This window comes from Spironucleus salmonicida, chromosome 4 (assembly GCF_000497125.1).
Source record: "Spironucleus salmonicida strain ATCC 50377 chromosome 4, whole genome shotgun sequence".
NCBI lineage: Eukaryota > Fornicata > Diplomonadida > Hexamitidae > Spironucleus > Spironucleus salmonicida.
The window spans coordinates 1,482,442-1,503,127 of NC_090599.1; the positions used below are offsets into that span (position 1 = coordinate 1,482,442).

General features: G+C 28.0%; 13 protein-coding genes across 13 annotated transcripts; 7 read left to right on the forward strand and 6 right to left on the reverse strand. All coding sequences in view use genetic code 6, as the record gives it.

Annotated features, from left to right (window-relative positions):
• Positions 1–13: 13 nt before the first annotated feature.
• SS50377_24440 (Ankyrin repeat-containing protein) lies at positions 14–2,674 on the forward strand (the record flags this gene model as incomplete). Its single annotated transcript, XM_067908281.1, has 1 exon — positions 14–2,674. The coding sequence occupies one exon, from the start codon at positions 14–16 to the stop codon at positions 2,672–2,674; it is 2,661 nt and encodes an 886-aa protein (XP_067765255.1).
• A 31-nt stretch (positions 2,675–2,705) lies between these two features.
• Positions 2,706–5,126, reverse strand: SS50377_24441 (uncharacterized protein; the record flags this gene model as incomplete). Its single annotated transcript, XM_067908282.1, has 1 exon — positions 2,706–5,126. One exon carries the CDS (start codon positions 5,124–5,126, stop codon positions 2,706–2,708), a length of 2,421 nt encoding a protein of 806 aa, XP_067765256.1.
• Positions 5,127–6,347: 1,221 nt separating this feature from the next.
• On the forward strand, positions 6,348–7,685 carry SS50377_24442 (uncharacterized protein; the record flags this gene model as incomplete). The annotated part of the gene is made up of 1 exon (XM_067908283.1): positions 6,348–7,685. One exon carries the CDS (start codon positions 6,348–6,350, stop codon positions 7,683–7,685), a length of 1,338 nt encoding a protein of 445 aa, XP_067765257.1.
• A 240-nt stretch (positions 7,686–7,925) lies between these two features.
• SS50377_24443 (uncharacterized protein) lies at positions 7,926–8,432 on the reverse strand (the record flags this gene model as incomplete). The annotated part of the gene is made up of 1 exon (XM_067908284.1): positions 7,926–8,432. The coding sequence occupies one exon, from the start codon at positions 8,430–8,432 to the stop codon at positions 7,926–7,928; it is 507 nt and encodes a 168-aa protein (XP_067765258.1).
• A 703-nt stretch (positions 8,433–9,135) lies between these two features.
• SS50377_24444 (uncharacterized protein) lies at positions 9,136–12,387 on the forward strand (the record flags this gene model as incomplete). The annotated part of the gene is made up of 1 exon (XM_067908285.1): positions 9,136–12,387. One exon carries the CDS (start codon positions 9,136–9,138, stop codon positions 12,385–12,387), a length of 3,252 nt encoding a protein of 1,083 aa, XP_067765259.1.
• A 139-nt stretch (positions 12,388–12,526) lies between these two features.
• SS50377_24445 (uncharacterized protein) lies at positions 12,527–12,793 on the reverse strand (the record flags this gene model as incomplete). The annotated part of the gene is made up of 1 exon (XM_067908286.1): positions 12,527–12,793. The coding sequence occupies one exon, from the start codon at positions 12,791–12,793 to the stop codon at positions 12,527–12,529; it is 267 nt and encodes an 88-aa protein (XP_067765260.1).
• An 89-nt stretch (positions 12,794–12,882) lies between these two features.
• Positions 12,883–13,422, forward strand: SS50377_24446 (RER1-like protein-retention of ER protein; the record flags this gene model as incomplete). Its single annotated transcript, XM_067908287.1, has 1 exon — positions 12,883–13,422. One exon carries the CDS (start codon positions 12,883–12,885, stop codon positions 13,420–13,422), a length of 540 nt encoding a protein of 179 aa, XP_067765261.1.
• Positions 13,423–13,430: 8 nt separating this feature from the next.
• SS50377_24447 (uncharacterized protein) lies at positions 13,431–14,087 on the reverse strand (the record flags this gene model as incomplete). The annotated part of the gene is made up of 1 exon (XM_067908288.1): positions 13,431–14,087. The coding sequence occupies one exon, from the start codon at positions 14,085–14,087 to the stop codon at positions 13,431–13,433; it is 657 nt and encodes a 218-aa protein (XP_067765262.1).
• Positions 14,088–14,113: 26 nt separating this feature from the next.
• SS50377_24448 (uncharacterized protein) lies at positions 14,114–15,646 on the reverse strand (the record flags this gene model as incomplete). The annotated part of the gene is made up of 1 exon (XM_067908289.1): positions 14,114–15,646. One exon carries the CDS (start codon positions 15,644–15,646, stop codon positions 14,114–14,116), a length of 1,533 nt encoding a protein of 510 aa, XP_067765263.1.
• A 122-nt stretch (positions 15,647–15,768) lies between these two features.
• On the forward strand, positions 15,769–16,143 carry SS50377_24449 (Thioredoxin domain-containing protein; the record flags this gene model as incomplete). The annotated part of the gene is made up of 1 exon (XM_067908290.1): positions 15,769–16,143. One exon carries the CDS (start codon positions 15,769–15,771, stop codon positions 16,141–16,143), a length of 375 nt encoding a protein of 124 aa, XP_067765264.1.
• Positions 16,144–16,601: 458 nt separating this feature from the next.
• Positions 16,602–17,279, reverse strand: SS50377_24450 (uncharacterized protein; the record flags this gene model as incomplete). The annotated part of the gene is made up of 1 exon (XM_067908291.1): positions 16,602–17,279. One exon carries the CDS (start codon positions 17,277–17,279, stop codon positions 16,602–16,604), a length of 678 nt encoding a protein of 225 aa, XP_067765265.1.
• Positions 17,280–17,353: 74 nt separating this feature from the next.
• Positions 17,354–18,229, forward strand: SS50377_24451 (Nucleoside-diphosphate-sugar epimerase; the record flags this gene model as incomplete). Its single annotated transcript, XM_067908292.1, has 1 exon — positions 17,354–18,229. The coding sequence occupies one exon, from the start codon at positions 17,354–17,356 to the stop codon at positions 18,227–18,229; it is 876 nt and encodes a 291-aa protein (XP_067765266.1).
• Positions 18,230–18,355: 126 nt separating this feature from the next.
• SS50377_24452 (Ubiquitin-protein ligase WWP1) lies at positions 18,356–20,275 on the forward strand (the record flags this gene model as incomplete). Its single annotated transcript, XM_067908293.1, has 1 exon — positions 18,356–20,275. One exon carries the CDS (start codon positions 18,356–18,358, stop codon positions 20,273–20,275), a length of 1,920 nt encoding a protein of 639 aa, XP_067765267.1.
• Between the last annotated feature and the right edge of the window lie 411 nt (positions 20,276–20,686).

The following is a 20,686-nucleotide window of genomic DNA, read 5'->3' on the forward strand; positions in this document are numbered from 1 at the left end:
TTTTCAAAATTTAATGAATAAATAAGAGCCAAACCCGGCCTGGTTTATTGCAGCGGAGAACAATGATGTTCCCAAGCTTAGAAGATATATGGTCTCATCTTAAAAGAAACTAGATTCGTCTGGACGGACTGCATTAATGTACGCCGCTTCTTCAGCATCTGAAGATGCAATTAAGTTTCTCGTGGAAGATGAAGGATAGATAAGAGGACCTGGTGGATGGACAGCATTGATGGAAGCGTCTGCATCTGGCTAGCTTCGGTCAATCGAGTTGCTTTCTCCGCTGCTTGCTGGATCTAGAATGCTGGACGGACACCCATATTTCAAAAAAGGTACTACAGCACTCACTATTTCTGCTGAAAAAGGAGATTTCGCAGCAGTTTAACTCCTCTAAAACGAACAGGATGCAGCTGGATGGACAGAGTTGCACTGGGCCGCTTTTAACTAGCGATATGCCGAAATTTATGCTCAAACTGCATATTTCTCACGTCCAGACTTACTAAAAAGATCGCCAATTTTTTATGCTGTTTTTTCTGTTCCACAGCACGATAAGCTAATTTCTCTCCCACACCAACTTGCTATATAGACGTCTCCATTGATTTTAGATGATAAAACATATGCAGCACTCATCCATATATTGTGTAAGCAGCCCGATGCACTTCAGTTTAAACTAGATTCTTATGGAAAATCACCCCTCCATTATGCTGTAGAATCAAATAATTTAGTAGCTGCAAAAGTATTATCAAAATATTTTTCTGGTGTAAAAACAACTAGACTCTGCAAAGATTATGCTGCTGGAACTACAGCTCTCATGATTGCAGTTTTGAATTTAAATATTGAAATGGTAAAAATATTAGTCAAGTATGAGCATGGTCTTAAAAATGAACTTGGTCTCCCAGCAATATATTTAGCAAACCAAATCCCATAGTAAAATACTAGAATAATTATTCTATAATTATTGTATTAGAAGGAGAAGAAAGTATTAATAAAGGAAAGAGAAAATGGAAAACTTAGAGTTTCTACTATGGAGCAAAGCTTAAATGGCAATTTATTAAATAGTTTAGAATAAAGTACGCGGGTAGAATAAGACTTTAATGAAATCATAGAAGGATTAACTGAGGACAATAAGGAGGAGGTTTGTGAGTATTTGTGTGAAAAGCTCGCATTTGTAGTATAAAATAAGGAAATTAATGATATTAAAGACGCTGAAGATCTTGGATTTGCTGAACTTTATATTAAAGAAATGGATGATCAGCATGTAATAATTCGTAGTATATTGGACATAATTCTGTCGAAAAACACTCAAATAGGGATAGAAAATACTTAACTTTTGTTATAAGATTTCGATTTGCTGTCAAATGGATAAAAATTAACAGAGTAATCTCTATCTGAATATGTTTAAGTTTTATAATCTGAAAATAAGACATTAAAATAAAATTTAGAAAACATTCAAAGTAGTATTCTATAAAAATCTGAAACTTTGAATGTAGATGGTGTATTAGAAAAAGAATTGAAAGAGACTGTTAAAAATTTATAAGAGGAATTGACAACGTATAAAGAATAATTAAAAAAATTAGAAGAAGAAAATCGTAAATATAAATAAAAACTAGAACAAACTAACCACTTATTGTCATAATCGCTCGTGGACTCCTAAGTTTCGTAATAACAACAGGAGTATTCTTTATCATCTCCTCATAAAAATCCGTTCAAACATAATTAATCGTAAGTTTAATGTAATGGTTTGGTTGTTAACAATGATTCTTCTCATAGCGCTGATGTATTTTTATCGTTAAACTCAACATCTATTTAGAATTCTTAAATGGTAGACTTAAATCGTAAATTATCTGATCTTGAGTTACTGAATAGATAGTATAAGGAAGATTTACAGATTAATTGTATAATGTATGAAGAAAAATTATAAAAATAAACAATTTCTATTTCTAATTATGAAGATGAATAAAAATAATTATAACAAACAATAGACTAATTGTTAGATGAGATAAATCAATTATAAACTGATGATAACTATAATAAAGAGACTATAAGCGACCTTGAGGAATAAATTTATGCATGTAATGTAGATATTAACTAATTGTCGGAAACTTCTAGAAAATTTGAAAAAGATAATTCTTAATTTATATTAGATAAACAATATTTAGCAGAATATATTACTGACTTGACATAAAATTTAATGATTACTTAATAAAAATTAGATGATTAAATATAGTAAATTAAATAAAATTAGTAGGACACCTCAAGCTTATCTTCCTAAATAAATGAATAATAATCTTTATTAAAATAATAATCTAATTAAAATCTCTATATATAACAACTTGAGTAGTAAATATCTGAACTTAACAGAGAACGAGTCAAACTAATAAATAAGATAAAATTACACTAACACTAAATTAAAGAAGCTGATACTACTATTTCATAATTATCAGCCTCAATTGTTACAATAGTAGATAATATTAATTTAGAATTTAATTAACAGATATCTAGATCTTTAAACTTGCCTGTGTAGCTAGAATCAGCTGTCAACTTTTTAACCGAATAGTTGAGAACCTTATGTAAGAAGACATAGAATTTTGATTAAGGTATTGATAATTTTATTGACTAACTTTCATAGCAATCAAATTCATTACTCTAAACAGTTAATCAGGTAAGTAACAAATGATATTTTTAATTATTAATCAGTACATATCACTTCACATATTTTTCTTACACTCTTTTTTAACTAAATCAAATGCACTATCAAACTCCTATCTGGTAATTTTATTTTAACCAATAACTAATTTAATAGCTTGCTTGACATTATCTTCTCCAAATTTGATAAATGCGTTTAGTTTTTTCATAATATATTCAAATTCTACTGCATCTATGTTACCTGATAAATTTGAATCGGCTGCTATAAATAGTATCTATTTGATGTCAACATCATTATTATATGCAGTCAGAATAGATATAAATCGATAAAATTCTATAAAATTAAGAATAGAATTATCATCTGCATCTACTAATCCCATAACATAAATAATATCTTCTTCTTAAAAAGAGTATTTCTAGAATGCAAGTCTAGCTTCCATGATATCAATTTTTTTATCTTATGATATATCAACATCTAAGAATATTTAATATGCATGTCTTCTTTTTACCTATTCATCTTATGAAACCGTCAAATCATTTAAAAACTGTTAAACTTTGCCCTCTAACAACTCATTATCAGATAATATCGGTTGTTGCGCTATAATTATTTCATCATAAAATATATCTTTGTTATCTTAAAATTCATATACATTTTATGATTGTATTATTATGTTTGTATCAGCATCTTCTTCGTAATAAATTGTGTGATTATAATCAAATTCGAATATAAACTATTTTTCTGCTTCAAAATCTATAATTTCTTTTTAAACCACTATAAGTTTCTAAACATAATCATTACCATATACTATTTATTCCTATACTAACATATCAAAAATATCAATAGGTTGCTCTGGTTATATTGCTATGATCTATTGATATATTGTATAGTCTGTGTACTCGGATTCCCATAATTTTTCTATTACAATAGGGTAATATACAATAGGCAATAATATTTCATCGTCCCATTTCAGTACGTATTCTAAATAAATCATTTAATAAAATAATTATTCTAAAATCTCAAAATCATAAATTTCTATATCATATTTTTACATATTAATCTATTCATACTATGGTTAATAAGCGTCATATTACAAAGTACTATGTATAGAGAAATCAAAAATATCTTCCAGCTTAGGTATATCCTATTAAATCAATACATAATCATAAACTATATCATCAACTACTTGATCATAAATAATAATATCTTATTCAATACGTTCTTAAATTGTTTAATATTTATTTTTTTAAATTAAAATTTCGTATAGAACATTATCTAAGATAATATAATCAAAAATATTAATATAAGATTCAAATTCTAATAATTATTATATTTGTAAATTTTATTAAACTGTGTTAGCAAAACAATACTAAACATGATCTTCCAACTCAAAATTAAATGGATAAAGCATCTAGGATTTAAAATTTTATAAATTGATATTAAATACAAATGGGGCTAAAAGAAATTTTTTGATTTCTAAGACCTACTTAATAACGTCATCATCCTTTATCTCCATATCAAATGGATATGGCATAGATTGTTAAAAATTTGATAGATTAATTTTAAATTCAATATTATCAATAACAATTTATGTTTACTTTTTTTATTTCTCCATCATAATAGGCTTGATCTTAGGTTTTTTATTTTCAATTATATTATCAGATTTTTAAATTATTTCTATTGGTTTTAGTTTAGGTTATTCAGCTTATGAAATTAAAGATATTTTCATTAGGTCAATGGCTTTTTAGAATTCTATTTCAGACTATTCATATTCTAAAATATCTGGTTATTCTCCATTTAATAACCATTAACTAGCAACTACATCCTCCAATCCTCCTAAAAATGGTAAGCATGCGCTATTAATTTAACTCTATTCGCATAATTTTTATGTTTCTTTAACTTACCAAATGGGGCCGCATTAAATAGTATAAGATGATACTTTAATCATTTCTTCCATTTTCTATATAGGATTTTTATAGCACTCAACAACATTATTATTGTATTTTTTTAGAACATTTAAATAAGGAATATCTCCTTATTGATGAGCTGTTATAAGGAAACTATTTAATAGTGGTTGAATTTTATAAATAGATATCAACTAAAGAATAATCGGTATGCTTAGACTGTGAGATATGAATAGCACATTTTCCTATGGAAATACTAGTCTCGGTTAAATTTAGAATGTTGTATATTTTATTTCTTGATTCGGAATAAGCATTCTTGAATTTTATGTTAATAAAGCAAATTTAATTCTATCCTTACCATACTCTAGCATATGTGAAGCAATTTTTTAATTCTCATAGTCAAATATAATCCCTCCACCCAATGGGAATGATAGCTCTGAAGGTTTTTCTATCGACACTATGCTAACATCACCTAGAGGTCTTCTTGGATCTACTTTCAATACTTTGTATGCAGTAATTTAATAGTTAGAGTCTGTTGAAATAATTTGCTAAATTTCTTTCCTAGATGTTGCACAGCCCATTTCAGCAATAAAATTGATAGTGTAGAAATAATAATATAATAATAATAATAATAATTGCATCCTAATATATATTATCTAAAACTCATAATCAGATGAAATTTTTATATATAAGAATTAATTCTGTTTAATTAAGGACCTTATGCTATGTTTTACAATCATAACTTATAAAAATAATTATTTAAATATGATTATTTATATTTTTACTTCAAAAAATATGTTATAAGATTTGAAAAAATTAATATTAAATACTAAAAATACATTAAAATATTTACCTATTTACTCAGATTATGATTTAATACTTATAAACTGTATTCATTAAATTATTTTATTAAGTTTTAATGTTAGTAATCCCTTTAAATTGTAAATTCTATACTTGATAGGAACTTATCATTAAACTATACTAATATTTGTAAATAGTTTATCTATTAGTTCGTAAGATATCGTAATTTTATAAAAATCTTACTAAGACTTGTTATACACATAGAATTATAGTTTTTTAAGAATGCAGTTTACATTACACTAATAAGTTTAATAATGATTTATTATATACAGCTAAAATTGATATACTTTGTGATTCTTTAATTATTATAGATTAGAATAATTGTTTTAAACTCTAAATAATGATTGTAATAAACACTATTATGAGTAAAATAAATTTACATTCGTAATAAGAGAAATATAGATATAAAATAATTGAAGTTTAACAATATAAGATATATAAATATTCAATAAGCTTATTTGTCATCTAATATACAATAATATGTATATAATTATCCATAACTTAAAACTTTAATTTCATTTATATACTTTAATTAATTTTATAATATTATATATTATAGTGGTGTTTATTAAATGAGGATTTCAAATGTGTTTGGCTATAATTAATTATCAGAAGATAGTTACGCTATTTTAAATGATAAACTATTTATTATCAATGAATATATAATTGAAATTCATTCTGCTAACCAAAATAAGAAATTATCTGACTATTCATTTGGGAATATGGATTCATCATTTAAAATCATCTAACTTTAAGCTTTCAATGATAAAATATTTGTATTATTATAAAAAAATAAGAATTCTATTATATTTGAATTTTATTAAAACGTGTTCTAACAAGTTCAAATCATCAATGAGAGATGTGTCTAATTTCTCGTGCTCTAACAAGACGGTATAGTTTCCTTTTTGTTTAAAACTATTACCGGATAAATTTTTCAGTAAATGAGCAATCAAAAAAAAGAAATTATAGTTAAAGGCCTTTCGCGCCTATAAAATATTTAATTCCTATCTTTATTAGTTCTGGACAATAGTTTTATTGATCTCAATGGGTAATTTGCTATTGATCAAGAATTTCCTTCTTGTATAAGATAAATTGTTTATATATAAGATCGCCTTTATATTCTCCTTTTTAATAACCATGTATATGGCATTGAACGAGGACATGAACCCGTACTTATCATAGATTATGATGTTCTTTAGTTTCCAATAGCAAAGCTTTTAGCTTTTCATGGTGTGTTATTTTTTGTTACAACAAAATTGCGTCTATACTATCTTACCGAAGGTCCTAAAATAATAAATATAGGCGCAGTGCGTGATACTGAACTAGAAATAGTAGTGTTTGCAGCTTAATTAGAGAAGTAGATACTTCTATCAGGTAAAAATGGGAAATTTATAGTATTTAATCCAACAAACAAGGAAATGTTCCAGTCGAACTCTAATTCACGATTACTACCATTAGAGATTGAACATTATGACCCAAATTCTATGGTACTGAACTATCAGCCAGCAGCAAGATATTAAGGATTTGTGCCATAAGGGTATTGGTAGTTACTGCTTGATAATGGGCGCAAGGAATTTCTTTTTCAAAATTTCGAAAAATAAAATCGTTGTTCTATTATCGATCTTTCTGGTGCACCAAGGCTTGAAGATAGTCAGCATGCAGTGGTAGATGTGGTTGATAAAATGCTTATGCTGTTTTACTCACCTGATGGGCATTCATTACATTATGCTAAATGTAAGGGTAAGGATAAAATATTCAAATAATTCACTTGTAGTATACAGATTTAAAGGCTTTATATGTCTAAGTGTGAGGATAAGGTGTTTGTTGCTGATATTAATAACAACTTAAAATTGCTCGATTTTACATAAATACCGGAATCAAAACTAATATAGTCTTTTCGGAACGAGATCGTATTTGTTGAAGCACAACCTTCATATATTTTGATAGGATCAGGTATGAATATGTATATTTGCTGCAATCTTCGCACAGTAGACATATTCAAACTATAGGAAATTCCATCAGCCTGCTTTATAGCTAATCCAACGGATCATCTTGGACACCAAATCATTGCTCTAGCTTACCAAAATGGTATTATAGAATTGCGACATCTTATGAGCTTTACACTTCTTTAATAGGTATCTATTTTGAATCGAAAATTATCTTAACTTGCAATCGTAAATCAGTAGTTACGGTGCGAGGACGCCGAAACACGATAAATATTCATACTAGATAAAGTATCATCTCTGGATAATATGTTATTAGATTTTGGCCTGGTATGAGGGAGTGATTTTTTCGTCACAAATCCAAGAAATTATCATAAAGTGTTATGAAGGAATCCTTGATCTTTTAATAATAATCAGAGTTTACATAATATTATTATTGGAATGCTCATAATCCTACCATATAGATAAAATATGCAGAATAATAATTAAACAAATATTTTACTATAGTTCTATCATTTAACAATTATCGGCTATATATTATATAATATCAGTAAATTTCGTCAAATTATTTTTATTTCACAAATCATAGAAATCTTCAACGAATCTACTTTGTCTCATATGATTAGCAGTTTCCTCTTCCTAGTTCTTTATTTTCAGCAACTAACTCTTCACGATATCACTTAAAAAATCATGATCTGTTTCAATAAATGTCCCAGATTCTGCAAATTGCCCTTTTAATTATGAATTTTTAAGCTAAAAAACGTCTGAATCCCCTAAAAAGTGTTATTATGCATCGTAAACTGATTTTTATAATTATTCTACTAATTCATGTACTGGCTTTCCGTTCAAAAGACTAGTTTTAAGGTTGATCTTAGCATTTAAAAGGGCTGCTTTTACCTATTAAAACTCAATTTCAACATGATATTTATTAGGATGAGAAAGAATATTTTGAAATTAAGAATTAAGGTTATTAAAAATTTGAATAAGAGATGAACAAGAATTTAAATTAGTCAATTACTGTATTAATTTAGTGTGTATTTCTGTGTAAAATAATTATTCAGTTTTAATGGAATTTAAGTTCATTTTTGTATATTATTAATAAATAGAATAATAGATAATAAGTAAAATAGTTTTTTAACTATAACATACTCATGCTAAATATGGGTAAAAATTGATAAGAGAGTAATGAATAAAGTTTACCAAGTTAAGTAAGTATTATAATATTAATTTTTCAACATAAAATAATATATAAGGTTTTTTTCAAAAATTTGAAAAGCTTTTATGGTTTTAATAAAAATAGTAATTTTGATGATAAGTTAGACATATCTGTTTTAAACATTAAAAATAATCTCAACATAAATTTAATTTTATCTTTAAACTAATATCCCTGGTCATGTGTTAAAGATATCAGTTTTAAATCAAGATATATAGACAATTATTTTACGAATCCGATAACTATCAATTATTATAACTAAGATGATACCTTATTATCTAGGTTCAGTTATATTAATAATTACTTAATTAATTTATACTGCTGCAATGAGTTTTAGTAAGATTTTTAAACATGAGTTGATATATTTGCTAAATTCGATTAAAAATATATGTTTAAGATTTAAATATTATTAAAAAAACAAGCAATACCTTAAATTAATATATTTTATTTTTATTGTTTATCTGCTCCCCAAAAAGAGATATTATTTAATAGAATATACCATATTCAAATAATACTACAAACATAATTAACTGAATATTGTATTATATATAATGGGAAAACCATTTCCTCAAAATGAAACCATATTAATATGTTAGTAATATTAACTCGAATGATAAGATTAATGAATTTTTGATTAATCATATCTAAAATAATTCATAAGAAGGTAAAAATATATTAGATTTTTTATTATTATAGCATACAAAAGTTGTTGCTGTTTTTATGAGGAAAAATAAGATAAAATATGCCGATACAGATGATAAAATAGCAAATTTTACCAATCCAGGTTTTACACGATAATATATATTATGGCTATTATATGATGCACCAGTTCCTATAGTTAATAACATTTATGATCATCACATTGTTATTAATGCTCCAAAAGATTTTCCTACTCCTAAATTAGTTAGCATTTAGTAAATATTAAGTACTGGAACTGCAAAAACTATAGCTGAATTATTATTTAAATCCAGACATAAATTGCTAAATAAATAAAATTTTATTAAATAATCACGTATTCTCTATGAAGATGACTTATAAAGTGAGTTATTAGAATACAACGTGTTGCTAGATTCTAGAGTTATTCTTAAATAATTTGAAGCTTAATTTATTAATGCATCACCAATTGATGTAGCTGAGATATTGTAAGAACATCTTCCTATAGAATAAATTTAGGAACTAATAAATAATTTTAACTTCACATCTGATTAACCTGTTACTATAAATAAATGTGAACTCTATTAAGATAATGAAATAATTTTATAAGCTTATAATAATATTTGTAATTTGATATCATCGAATTGTGCTAGTATTGAGCCAGATTTATTACATTAATTAGAAAATATCAGTTTAGACATTATATAATCAGATCCTTCTTTGTTTTCTAAATTTATTTCACTTACCCTAAATAGTACTTCTGAGGTTTTGGTATTTAATCATATTAGTTTGTAAGTTGATGAACTTTTTTAAAATAAAAACTTATTGAAGAAGAATTCCATTCTTTAATAGATTAGCACTAGCATTTTAGATTTATTCTTATAAGATAAATTTCTTCTATCAAAATTATTATCCACAGTATCTCCATAGGTGATTATGATTTTATGTAGCGAGCATTATCCATAGATTGATATACCTTATCTTATATTGTTAAGAACATATTAAGATGGTCCACAGTTTATTAATTCTATTTTATAAGAATCAATAAATCTTATACAAATATTACCATTTGAGATTTTATACTTTATTTTGGAATTTTCTCGAAAATTAATTTGGCTTACTGATGATTTGATAATATTTTAGTAATAAAGTTATCTCAATACTTTCCCTTTACTAGAAAATTTTGTTACAATAGTTAATGAACATTATTCTGTTAACATTCAGCATATAAATAATTTAAGCTAACAACACCCATTTGTTTTATAATCATCTAATGCTGTATTATTATTTTTGAAATCTTTCTAATTTAATGTAAATCTTGTATCTAAAAATTTATTTTCATCATTATTAGACGAATCAGAAATAAATAATGCAACTATTGTCCGATAAGTCCTTGTAGATGCTTCTGAACTTATTGCTTCTGATGTAAATAGTATTTAGATTAGGGCATAAACTTTTTAATTTATTTTATCAATGATTTAAACATATGATCTCTTATTATCCCCAGTTCTTTAATCAAATGAATATATGTAAGAAAGTGGGTGGAATTAACTAATTTTACAAAATATTATCAAAGCAATTAACCTTTTTATTACTGTAGACTCTTAAGTATAGTTTTAAATTATATAAATTGAAAACACTATATCATAGATTACTATAGAAATTGACTAAATTTCTAAGTAAATTTAATTACTTAGTTAATAATCAATACAAAATAATTATTTATAGTAATAGAAATAAATAGCACTTATATCTTAACTCAAATAAAAAAAATACTCTTAAATCAATAGAAAAAATTAGTTATTAAAAAATATAGAATTAAAAAAACAATACGAAGATAAATCTGCTTAAAACTAATAAAAGTCTATAGAACAAGACATGAAGAAAATCCAATCCTGCATAATTCAATTTTTAGACATTAAATAAGTTTAAAATAAACCTTACCTATTTAATCTTATAAAACTTATATCTTAGTAAAATAATTGTTCATCCATGCCATCAGTTGATGCCGACTAATTTTAATTTGTTGTCCAAAGAAACATTGCTCCCAAAAAGATTATGAAAGAAGTAGTTATTATTTTAAATAAAATAGTTCCTGCAACTGCATTTAAGGTAGCTTCAGATATTGCAGTGGAATATCCTCACTTAATTGAGTATATTGCACAATTTGTACTTTTAGATAGACTTATTTAAGACCAATCATAGCTACTGTTAAATTTTATGAACGGTCTGCTTAGTATTACTTCCTAATAAGCTGACGTTGTAATTGATAAGCTAGTATTACCACTATTAAGATATATCTATCCACGTTTTTTCCATATCAGTTTTACAGTATAAAATTAGCATTCTATCAACCTGTAGGAACTTGCTTCAGACAAAATAAAAAACTCATAAATCACGTTTTAGTCACCGAAATCGAATCGTTCTCTAATGTAAATCACTCTTACTCAGATTGCACACCTTTTGTCCGCCTTACTTAGTTAACAGTAGATATATATATAAACACCATTGTAATCTTAAACCAAACTAATGAACACCATCATCTACTATCAAGCTTACTCTATAGATATTTTGAATGGGCTAACGCTAATATCATTCACATAATTTATTAGAATAACTATATAAAATCTTCAGTTTTCTAAACATCTAGCCCCATTATTTGATAATGCCAACAAAATTCAGTATTTCATTTTAAATTAATATAAGCCATGCAACACTTATCTTCTGGATACTGAATCCTTATAGCAGTTCAAAACGGATATATAGCTTATCATTAATAATAAATAGTTTGAGCCATAGTTTTTTTAAGATTCAACTTTTTCTGCATTTTATCAAAACTTCAAAGCCGATTAGTATATTCTTAAAGAATTAGATATGCGTCTAAGAGCTGCTAATATTGAATTCTGCTAAATATTAAATCGTCACTTACCAACATTATAGTTATAACTCTAATAATTTTTTATGCAGCCAATTCATTTACAGTAGAATTAAATTGTTAATGAAATGATAGTTGTACCGTTTAAGTTTGCTAAGATTACATATTTTTCTATGAAATTGCAATAAATTTATGTATATTTAACTTAATTTAGAAATGCAATAATCAATGAGCAATTTAATAGCTAGGTTGGAGTAATTATTGAAGATTTTGTATCTGTTGATATTGTGGAGTGAAATAATCATATTAGTATACACCTAAGTATCACTTAAAAATAAAAATTATGTACTTTTAATTATTGTAAATAATAAAAATAATGCATCCCAACCAACAAGTTCAAAGTTAATTCGCTCTTAATCTTATTCACCCAAAACCTCACTCTTTCTAAAGCTCTATAAGTTCCTGCGGGGCTACCTCGCCTTCACCAAATTCAGTTTCTAACGGGTCGTATGCCATATCCTCGAACCAGCGAACCAAGCGAGTACGGTAACGGCGTAATGCCAATTCATATTAATATAACTTACGATCTTTCTCTTTGGCCAACAGTACAAGCCTAAGATTCTGCTGCGCAAGACGCTGGTTTTCTTCTTATAGGATAGCCAGTTACTACTGTATTTCTGAAGGGGTTTGCTGCTTGCTCATTGAAGTGGAATGTTAGGCAATACTGAAAGGGAATGTAATTATAAATTTAAATATAATAATGGTATATTTTGGAATCCTCTAAAAACTTAATGCAGGAGACGTTGCCACAGTAAGCACGTAAATAATATTTTAAAGCTAAGTAATAATTAAAGCAACTAGAGAATTTAACTGCAGGATTTTCGTTATATCGCTGGATAGGTACTACAGTATTAACAGTTTTCTACTTACTATTTGTATTACTCACTCATTCCCACTACGCCATTGTATATTTTCTCTATATTTACATCTTATCTGCTTTTATTCAATTTATATCACCAAAAACAGGAGACTCAACCGTAGCTCTTCCAGTGAGTACAACAGATTTAGCAGATGCAAAGAATTATCAAAGGGAGATGTGTGAATTTGACTTCTGGTTTGTGGCCACCATTTGGACATTTATTTCACTCATTCTCTCATTTTTCCCATTTACAGATATCCCCGTTTTTTGGCCTGTTCTTGTACTATACTCAATCGCTTTAACGATAGCCATAGTACATAAGGAACTTTAGAAGTGGAAATCAATGAATGTTGATGCTAAAACGGCTGTGAAACACTGGGTTGGTCTCAATAAACCAAAATATTCGCAGTGAACCCTTTATCACTCAACTTCATATGTGCAGTAAGAGTAAATCTGATCTTCTGTTTATATAATAATAAACTAAGCACTAAAGTATTCAATCAAAAAAATCTCTAGTTATGTCTCAAATTTTCTGTTATATAATTATATTACTTTTCTATTTTTTAAACCCTAAATATTAATTATTATATTAGACTATTTAATTTTTATAGTACTAGGTAGTTTCAACTGCAAATTATGATTATCTCCTTCAAATACATCGGCAGAGCTAGTTTAAATAGAAATATGTGGATAAGAGATAACTACCTGAAACTTGTCTAATATTTCTATTTTATTTATTTTTCGGGCTCCAATCAAGCAACTCTTAAATAATGCCATTTCGTCTCCCACAGTATCAAAAGCTCTGAAAAATAATAGTTATTTAATCTATTATTTGTGATTATTGTATAATATCTGATAAGTAAACTGCAAATTTCTCTACAATAATTAAATCAAAAACTTCTCTAAAATTTAATTTTTATATCGTAATTTTATAGAAAGGCATTCATTACCAATCAAATCCATGAAGAAATTGTCTAATGTCTCATAAAAATTACCATGTATCAATTTTTCATTCCTCAAGATATCTTATAGTGTCAGAAACTAAAGTTCATCTGACAAATAGGTTAAATCTAACATTCTGACAATAGTTTGTAGAAAAAATCTCACCCGAACAAGCACTTATATACGTGCAACAACAACCATGCTGCTCCAAATTCTCCTTCTACTTCAGCATTTTTTTCTCCTAGTGTCTGCTCTAATTTTGTAGCCACGCCTTTGCTCTATAGACTCCATTCATCCTTTCCTACGTCTTCTACGCATGCAAGCCCAACACCAATAACCAATATACACTATTAGTAAAAACTTGATTCGGTTCCGTAAAATCTCTCGATGTATTCAACACTAAACACTGCACTTTAAATAGCTTCCTTTACATCAGCACGGAAGCTCAATTTGTCCTCTTCACGCATCTATTCTGCTCTATTATAGTCCTCAACCATTCTTTTTAATATAGGATTACTATAATCTGTGTTCTCAGGTATTTTTCGTTCTTTTTTTAAGTTTTCGATAGCGTTCGTCATTGGTGCATAAAACTACATCAATGAGTCTCTAAATATGTTTTACGCCGATAATAAAGCTTACACACTTTACGATTCTGAATACTTTTCACTGAAAAGCCCTAACTTTGCAACAGAATAAATCTACAAGCAAGTTTGGAGTGAGTTTACACCGCACGCCAAAGTTGCGAAATAGAGTGCAGATGCAGCGGTATTAAGTGCCTATGTGAAGTCTTTTTCAGCGATTAGGACACGCGTCTGAGATGTCCAATATTTACTTTGCAAATATGCTAATCCAGCGCCAGAATTCGATCTGTAGACTTCATCACGGAGCGAATTTTCTAACTAAATTTCAAGTTCGAGTTAAAGAGCCGATTTCAGTTGCGTTAGATGCTGCGGTGGATTTGACATTGAGCCTCCACTTTTGCTCAAATTACTATTCTAATTGACATTGCTACCTTAATTATCACCAATTTCTTTCGCTTTCTTAACTATTGACTCAGCTAAATCGATTTCAGCCGACATTCCAATCATATCTGGACGTATTTCGTTAATATTCTCGAGATTTTGAATTATATCTTATTTCAGTTCGTTTTGGCATAAGCTTCGAAGCTCTGCTTATCGTTACTGAATCAGAAATTTAGCACGCGAAACATATCCTCGTGCCGCATCTTTGGCGCCAGCAAGCGTTGCGACATCAGCAAGGGCCAGTAATGGTGGTACTAAATCTACACTTCCCTATCCATGAACTTCACGAGCAAAAAATAGCGATCTTTCGGCTGCTGGTAACGCTAATTCATTATTACCTTCTAAAACATGTCTTCTACTTTCTAAATAAGAGACTCTCCGACATTCGTCCTGAAGTGCCGCAAGCCGATTTGCAGTTTCTGGACGAGAACGTGTTGCCAATGGCAACTTCAAAATTTCTCGGATTGCAGCTTGACGCTCACAAAGAATCGCGTGGCATGCCAAGTCGTCCAAAAGCAGATGCTCTCTGCAGCAATAACATGTTCTACACTGTGTGCACAAGAAGGCTCCATCTGAGTTACAGATAACACATATATACCTTCTACCTTTTGGGGCGGATAAAGCATGTACTTGAATAAACTTTGATGGTAAACGTATTTCTTCGTCCGCCATTATTGCGAAAGTATAATAATATAAATATAAATATAATAATAATTAGTTACGGAACGAATGCAAATGGGTTAATTTTAGTTATTATTATATGATTTCAATAGCATTATATAAGATAAAAATAAATGCTAGTACTAGCAGTTTGTTTTGGTCTTTAAGGATATAGAGCTGTTAATTATGCTCCTTAAAAAACTGCTTTATAGGCTATATAAGAACTTAAACCTACTAAAATACTTCTTTTTCATGCAAAATGGTGCGGTGACTGTTAAAAACATGTCCCATTCATATCAAACATCTTTTCACAACTGTAAACAATAATACCATAGGTGGAAATAAATCAGATAGAAGTAGATTATAACAAGTAAGATTAGAATGGGCTAACGAAATAATTTAAAATTACAAAAATACCTACAATCATCATATTACGAGGTAAACATTTATGTAAACTTACTGAATATCCTAAAGTAACTTGGGAGGATGATATGGCTGATTGTTTCTGATTTGTATTAATATTGGAGCATCTGGTGTTTTAATTAGTTATTTTTTAAAAATTTAGTGTATTTATCCTTTTATATAGTAATTAATATAAGTAGAAATAAACATTGTGTTATATCTTTAATAGATAAAAATTTGAACTAGTATTCAAATAAAATATTATTCCAACTATTGAATATAATATCATTCAAAATTTTGGTATTAATAGAGTACTAGTATATGCATATGGTGTGAATGATTACATATATATTTCTTCATTGTATTGCAAAAAAATTATGTGATAGATAAAATTTCAAAATCAGGTAACGGTTTATTATATAATTGAAAAAACTTTTAATATATAATAAGTAAAACATCATAATTACTAATAAAGAATTGATACATCTCTATATTAATTTAATTCTCTTATCAGAAGACTTTCACAAGATATTATAAAACCCTGCTTTGTTAAATAGATTTTTGATCATAAACTATCAGGAAATGCCCAAAATCTATTTCCATTATGTAGGTACCAATCTACTAACTCAACAGCAAACCTAAAATCAGGACCACAGCTGTTCAATTTCTCTATTGTGGCTGGAAGAACACTTACAGTCCCCATACTTAACATGAGCTCGACCTCAGGCCGCATAAATAAGTTACGATTCAACATCCTACCTACCCTCCATTTTGCTTCTAGCATGGTTCGGCCTGATCGCAGTAGGAGATCAATAGCACGGTTAGCATCCTTTTTGATCACAGAGTCTTGACCAGCTGTGAACGTTCGAAAAGTAGTCACATAAACCATTAATTAAATTACTATTCCATTTGTATGAAGAGATTTTCCCATATCTTCGATTTCATTTGGCACCAAACGTACGAAAAGCCGCTATCGAAATGTTTTCATGACCTATTCTTCTGCAATTAACTCTAAATATCTTGCGAAGTATGATACTGTATATATCTACACTGCTGCTCCTGTAACCTTCTCCATGATGTTTTCCTTCGTAAGACCAAATATCATCGGATTTGCTTCTGCCAGTTTTGATAGAACTACATCTAAATGGATTCCAGAAACGCGTACTATTTCATGAATATTGTCTCGAGTTGGTACCATATTAATCAGCCCATTCAAAACCCATATACTCTAAAACTGGCTCATTGTTTGATTCTATATAAAATATATTATATAAATTATTTCTTAAAATTATTAATGACTACTAACTTATTAAATTAATGAAAATTATAATTACAGGGTTTAATGGCTTCATAGGTAAACATTTAATGTCAATATTAAATGATCAAAATGATATATTTATACTGCTTTGCAGATAGTCAACTAAAATATTAACTAATTTTTAAAGTAATATGGAAATCTACCGGGTGAATTCTTTTGAAGAGCCAATAAATTTATCATGTGATATTCTAGTTCATTTAGCGGGGAGTTCTAAATGGGGGACGTTAGAAAATTCTAATTCCTTCAACTCATCAATATGTATAATGAAAAATCTTATGGATACTATTAAATTTACTCGATTTGTTTATATTTCTTCTGGAGCTGCTGATCTTTACGAGAAATCATAGCCAAAATAACTTTATTATTATGCATTATCAAAATATTTAAACGAATTACAAGTTAAATAATTATAAAATTATATTATTCTAAGGCCTGGAGAAGTGTACGGAAAAGATGATAAGTTAATTACAGCTTAAAATATCTTAAATTTTCAATCCAAGATTTGTTTTACTACAAATTCGATAATTTCTGTTACAGATGCTAATTCTGTAGCTTTTGGAATAAAACAGGCAATTTACTCATCAAAAACTGGAATTTATAATTTAGGTGGTGAAAATATAAGTATAGATCGTCTCGCACGGATTGTATAGTAATAAAGTGCGATATATTCTACTAATATAATTTTCAGCTCAATTTTAGCACGATATTTTGCGAAGTTTGGTAAATTTTTTGGTATTGATGATGAGTCTATTAAATACGGAACATTAGACTGGTATTAAGATAGCTCAAAATCTATTGAGGAATTGTAATATAAATATAATACAGTACCATATATTGTTAAAAATGTAGTTGAATGGTTAAAACTTAGATCGTGATAAATAAATTATATCATATTTATTATAAATTATAGTAACAGCATTGTACAAAATTATCTTCGTTTTTCTATAACAAAAATTATTAGTCATATAATTATTATTAGTTATAAATATTATTTAATAAAAATGACACAATGTAATAATCCTTAATAGCCACCTATTTTAATATTCACAGTAGTACTAGGTTTACTAATACCAATTTATAATAAAGATACAAGGTTTCCTTTCATAAAAGCATACATGGTATTATTTATTGTTACATTTATTCTCAACCTAATTACAGTTATTGTTTATTTCTTCTAAAAATTTTGGTGGGGAGCATTTGCTACATTTGCAAGTACAATCTTGACATTATCATATTTATCTGGTATGACTTGGGATTTAAATCGATCATAGTAGGTTATAATTGCTTAATTATTCATCACAGTATTCTAAACAACAGTTTTTGCTATATCTATAATTTCATCGCAGGAAGATAATTTGTGCAATATACCTATGTTTGCTGCTCTACCTTTGGCATCTATTAGTTTTTAATTTTCAAGTCTAGTTTACTTTGTTTATAGAATATTTAATTTATATAAGCAACATAACAGAACATTAATGTATGTGCCAGATGAAGCTAGAAGTACTATTCGATTACATAGATATAATATTCCCGAAAAATTCTAAGTGAAATTACCTTGGTTATATTTTACAGGAAAAGTTGCTGACCATGTCGATTATGGCTTATAATATGTGATGAATATTTCCACTGCTAGGAATATTCCTGTAAAAATATAGTAAGGTCATGATATTTAAAAACTTATAGTAGTTGGTAGGAATACTATTTAGTTAGATATCGTTGATGATGATGATTTTTAGTAGAATATAATTTTAGTTTAAAGAAAATAAAAATTATCTTAGTAGCATAGAATGGATTTAATTCGTTATTATACAATGTTATCAACTCCTTAAGATAAATTTTTTACTATTAAACTTCATAGACACGAAATATTAAAAGATTTCATGTCCGAACTATTAAGAACACCACTTGAACATCATGTATATGACTTGAAAACAGTAATTGCAGGGTCTGATAGCTATAATCCTAGAACTATTCTTGTAGACTGTCTTTCAACCGTCGCATTCAAGTTATTTACACCATTTTTAAACAATAAGGATATTGATGATGTCCAGTCTATCTAGTCATTTTCAATTTTAAACTCGAATGAGAATGATTCAAACTCGTTTGTTAATTATTCCGAATAAAATACAATAATCATGTCATCCGATATTTCTTCATCTCATGCCTATCTTATGGGTTGGATTATAGGAAAATGCCTTCTAGAAAATGTATAAATTTGTGCACCGCTATCTAAACTTTTCTTAGCTCTCACAACGGATCTTCCACCTACTATTTCCGACGTTGCGGATTATGATTCTTCTTTTAAATTCGATCTTGTTTAGGCCGAAATTGATGATCACTAATTCCATCAATTAGTTAACTCAATAGGTAATGTAAAACACCAAATCATTAAGGTGAAGAATTCGGAACTGCGTCTGCACGCGATCGATATTGCACATGCTGTATAGCTCAAGTTTTACGCAGGTAATGCTATAAAACTATAGGCTCTCCGCTTGGGGTTCAGGAATGCCATCCCGTAGCCTGCTGATTTTTATCTTGATAGTGAACTGCTCTTCAAAAAACTTGTTGGGTCCTCTAAAATCGATGTTGAGGACTGGTAGAAATTCACAATCTTTGTTGATTTCCCAGGAAATTCATAAATTTCTGTCTGGTTTTTCGAAATTCTGCGTGAGAAAGTCAAGTTCTGCGAATTCGTTCTTAGACTTGCAACAGGTCTTCGTTGTGTCCCTTAAGGTGGTTTTGAAGAGCTAGGACGTGCTAAGTTTAGCGGTGTTAAAAAAGTGCTGTTTTAAGTATAGAGATGCGACTTACGTGTTGGAGTATAGGGAGGTGATTTTGGTGTTTTTAGGTGTCCAGATTGTGGTAGCAAAGGATAACTAGAGCGGCTTATGGAGGAGGCGAAAGATTCTATGATCGAGTGATTAGGGAATTGAAGTTATTTGACCTAATTTGGATATTAGGAACCGCGTAAATAGTTTACTCCATTTATCTAATATAAAGTCGTCTATTTATTATGAAATAAATTATTATTACAAAACCAATCTTCAGAAGATTATAAATAACATGTTTTACGGTTAAACTTAAAATTATTAATTGAATCAAGTAGTTATTCTAGAAAATAGTTTATTTTTATTATTATCTTATTTATCATTTGATATGAGTTATCTAAAATAACATTTTATAAATTTATTTATTCGGTAAGAAATTAATATAACCATATTACAAGATCATAGGAAATACAAATCTCCCTACTCGTCTTAATATTTGAATGTATCTGATTATTTAGAGAATACTGAAATATCATAACTATATACTGGAAATCACTGTATCAG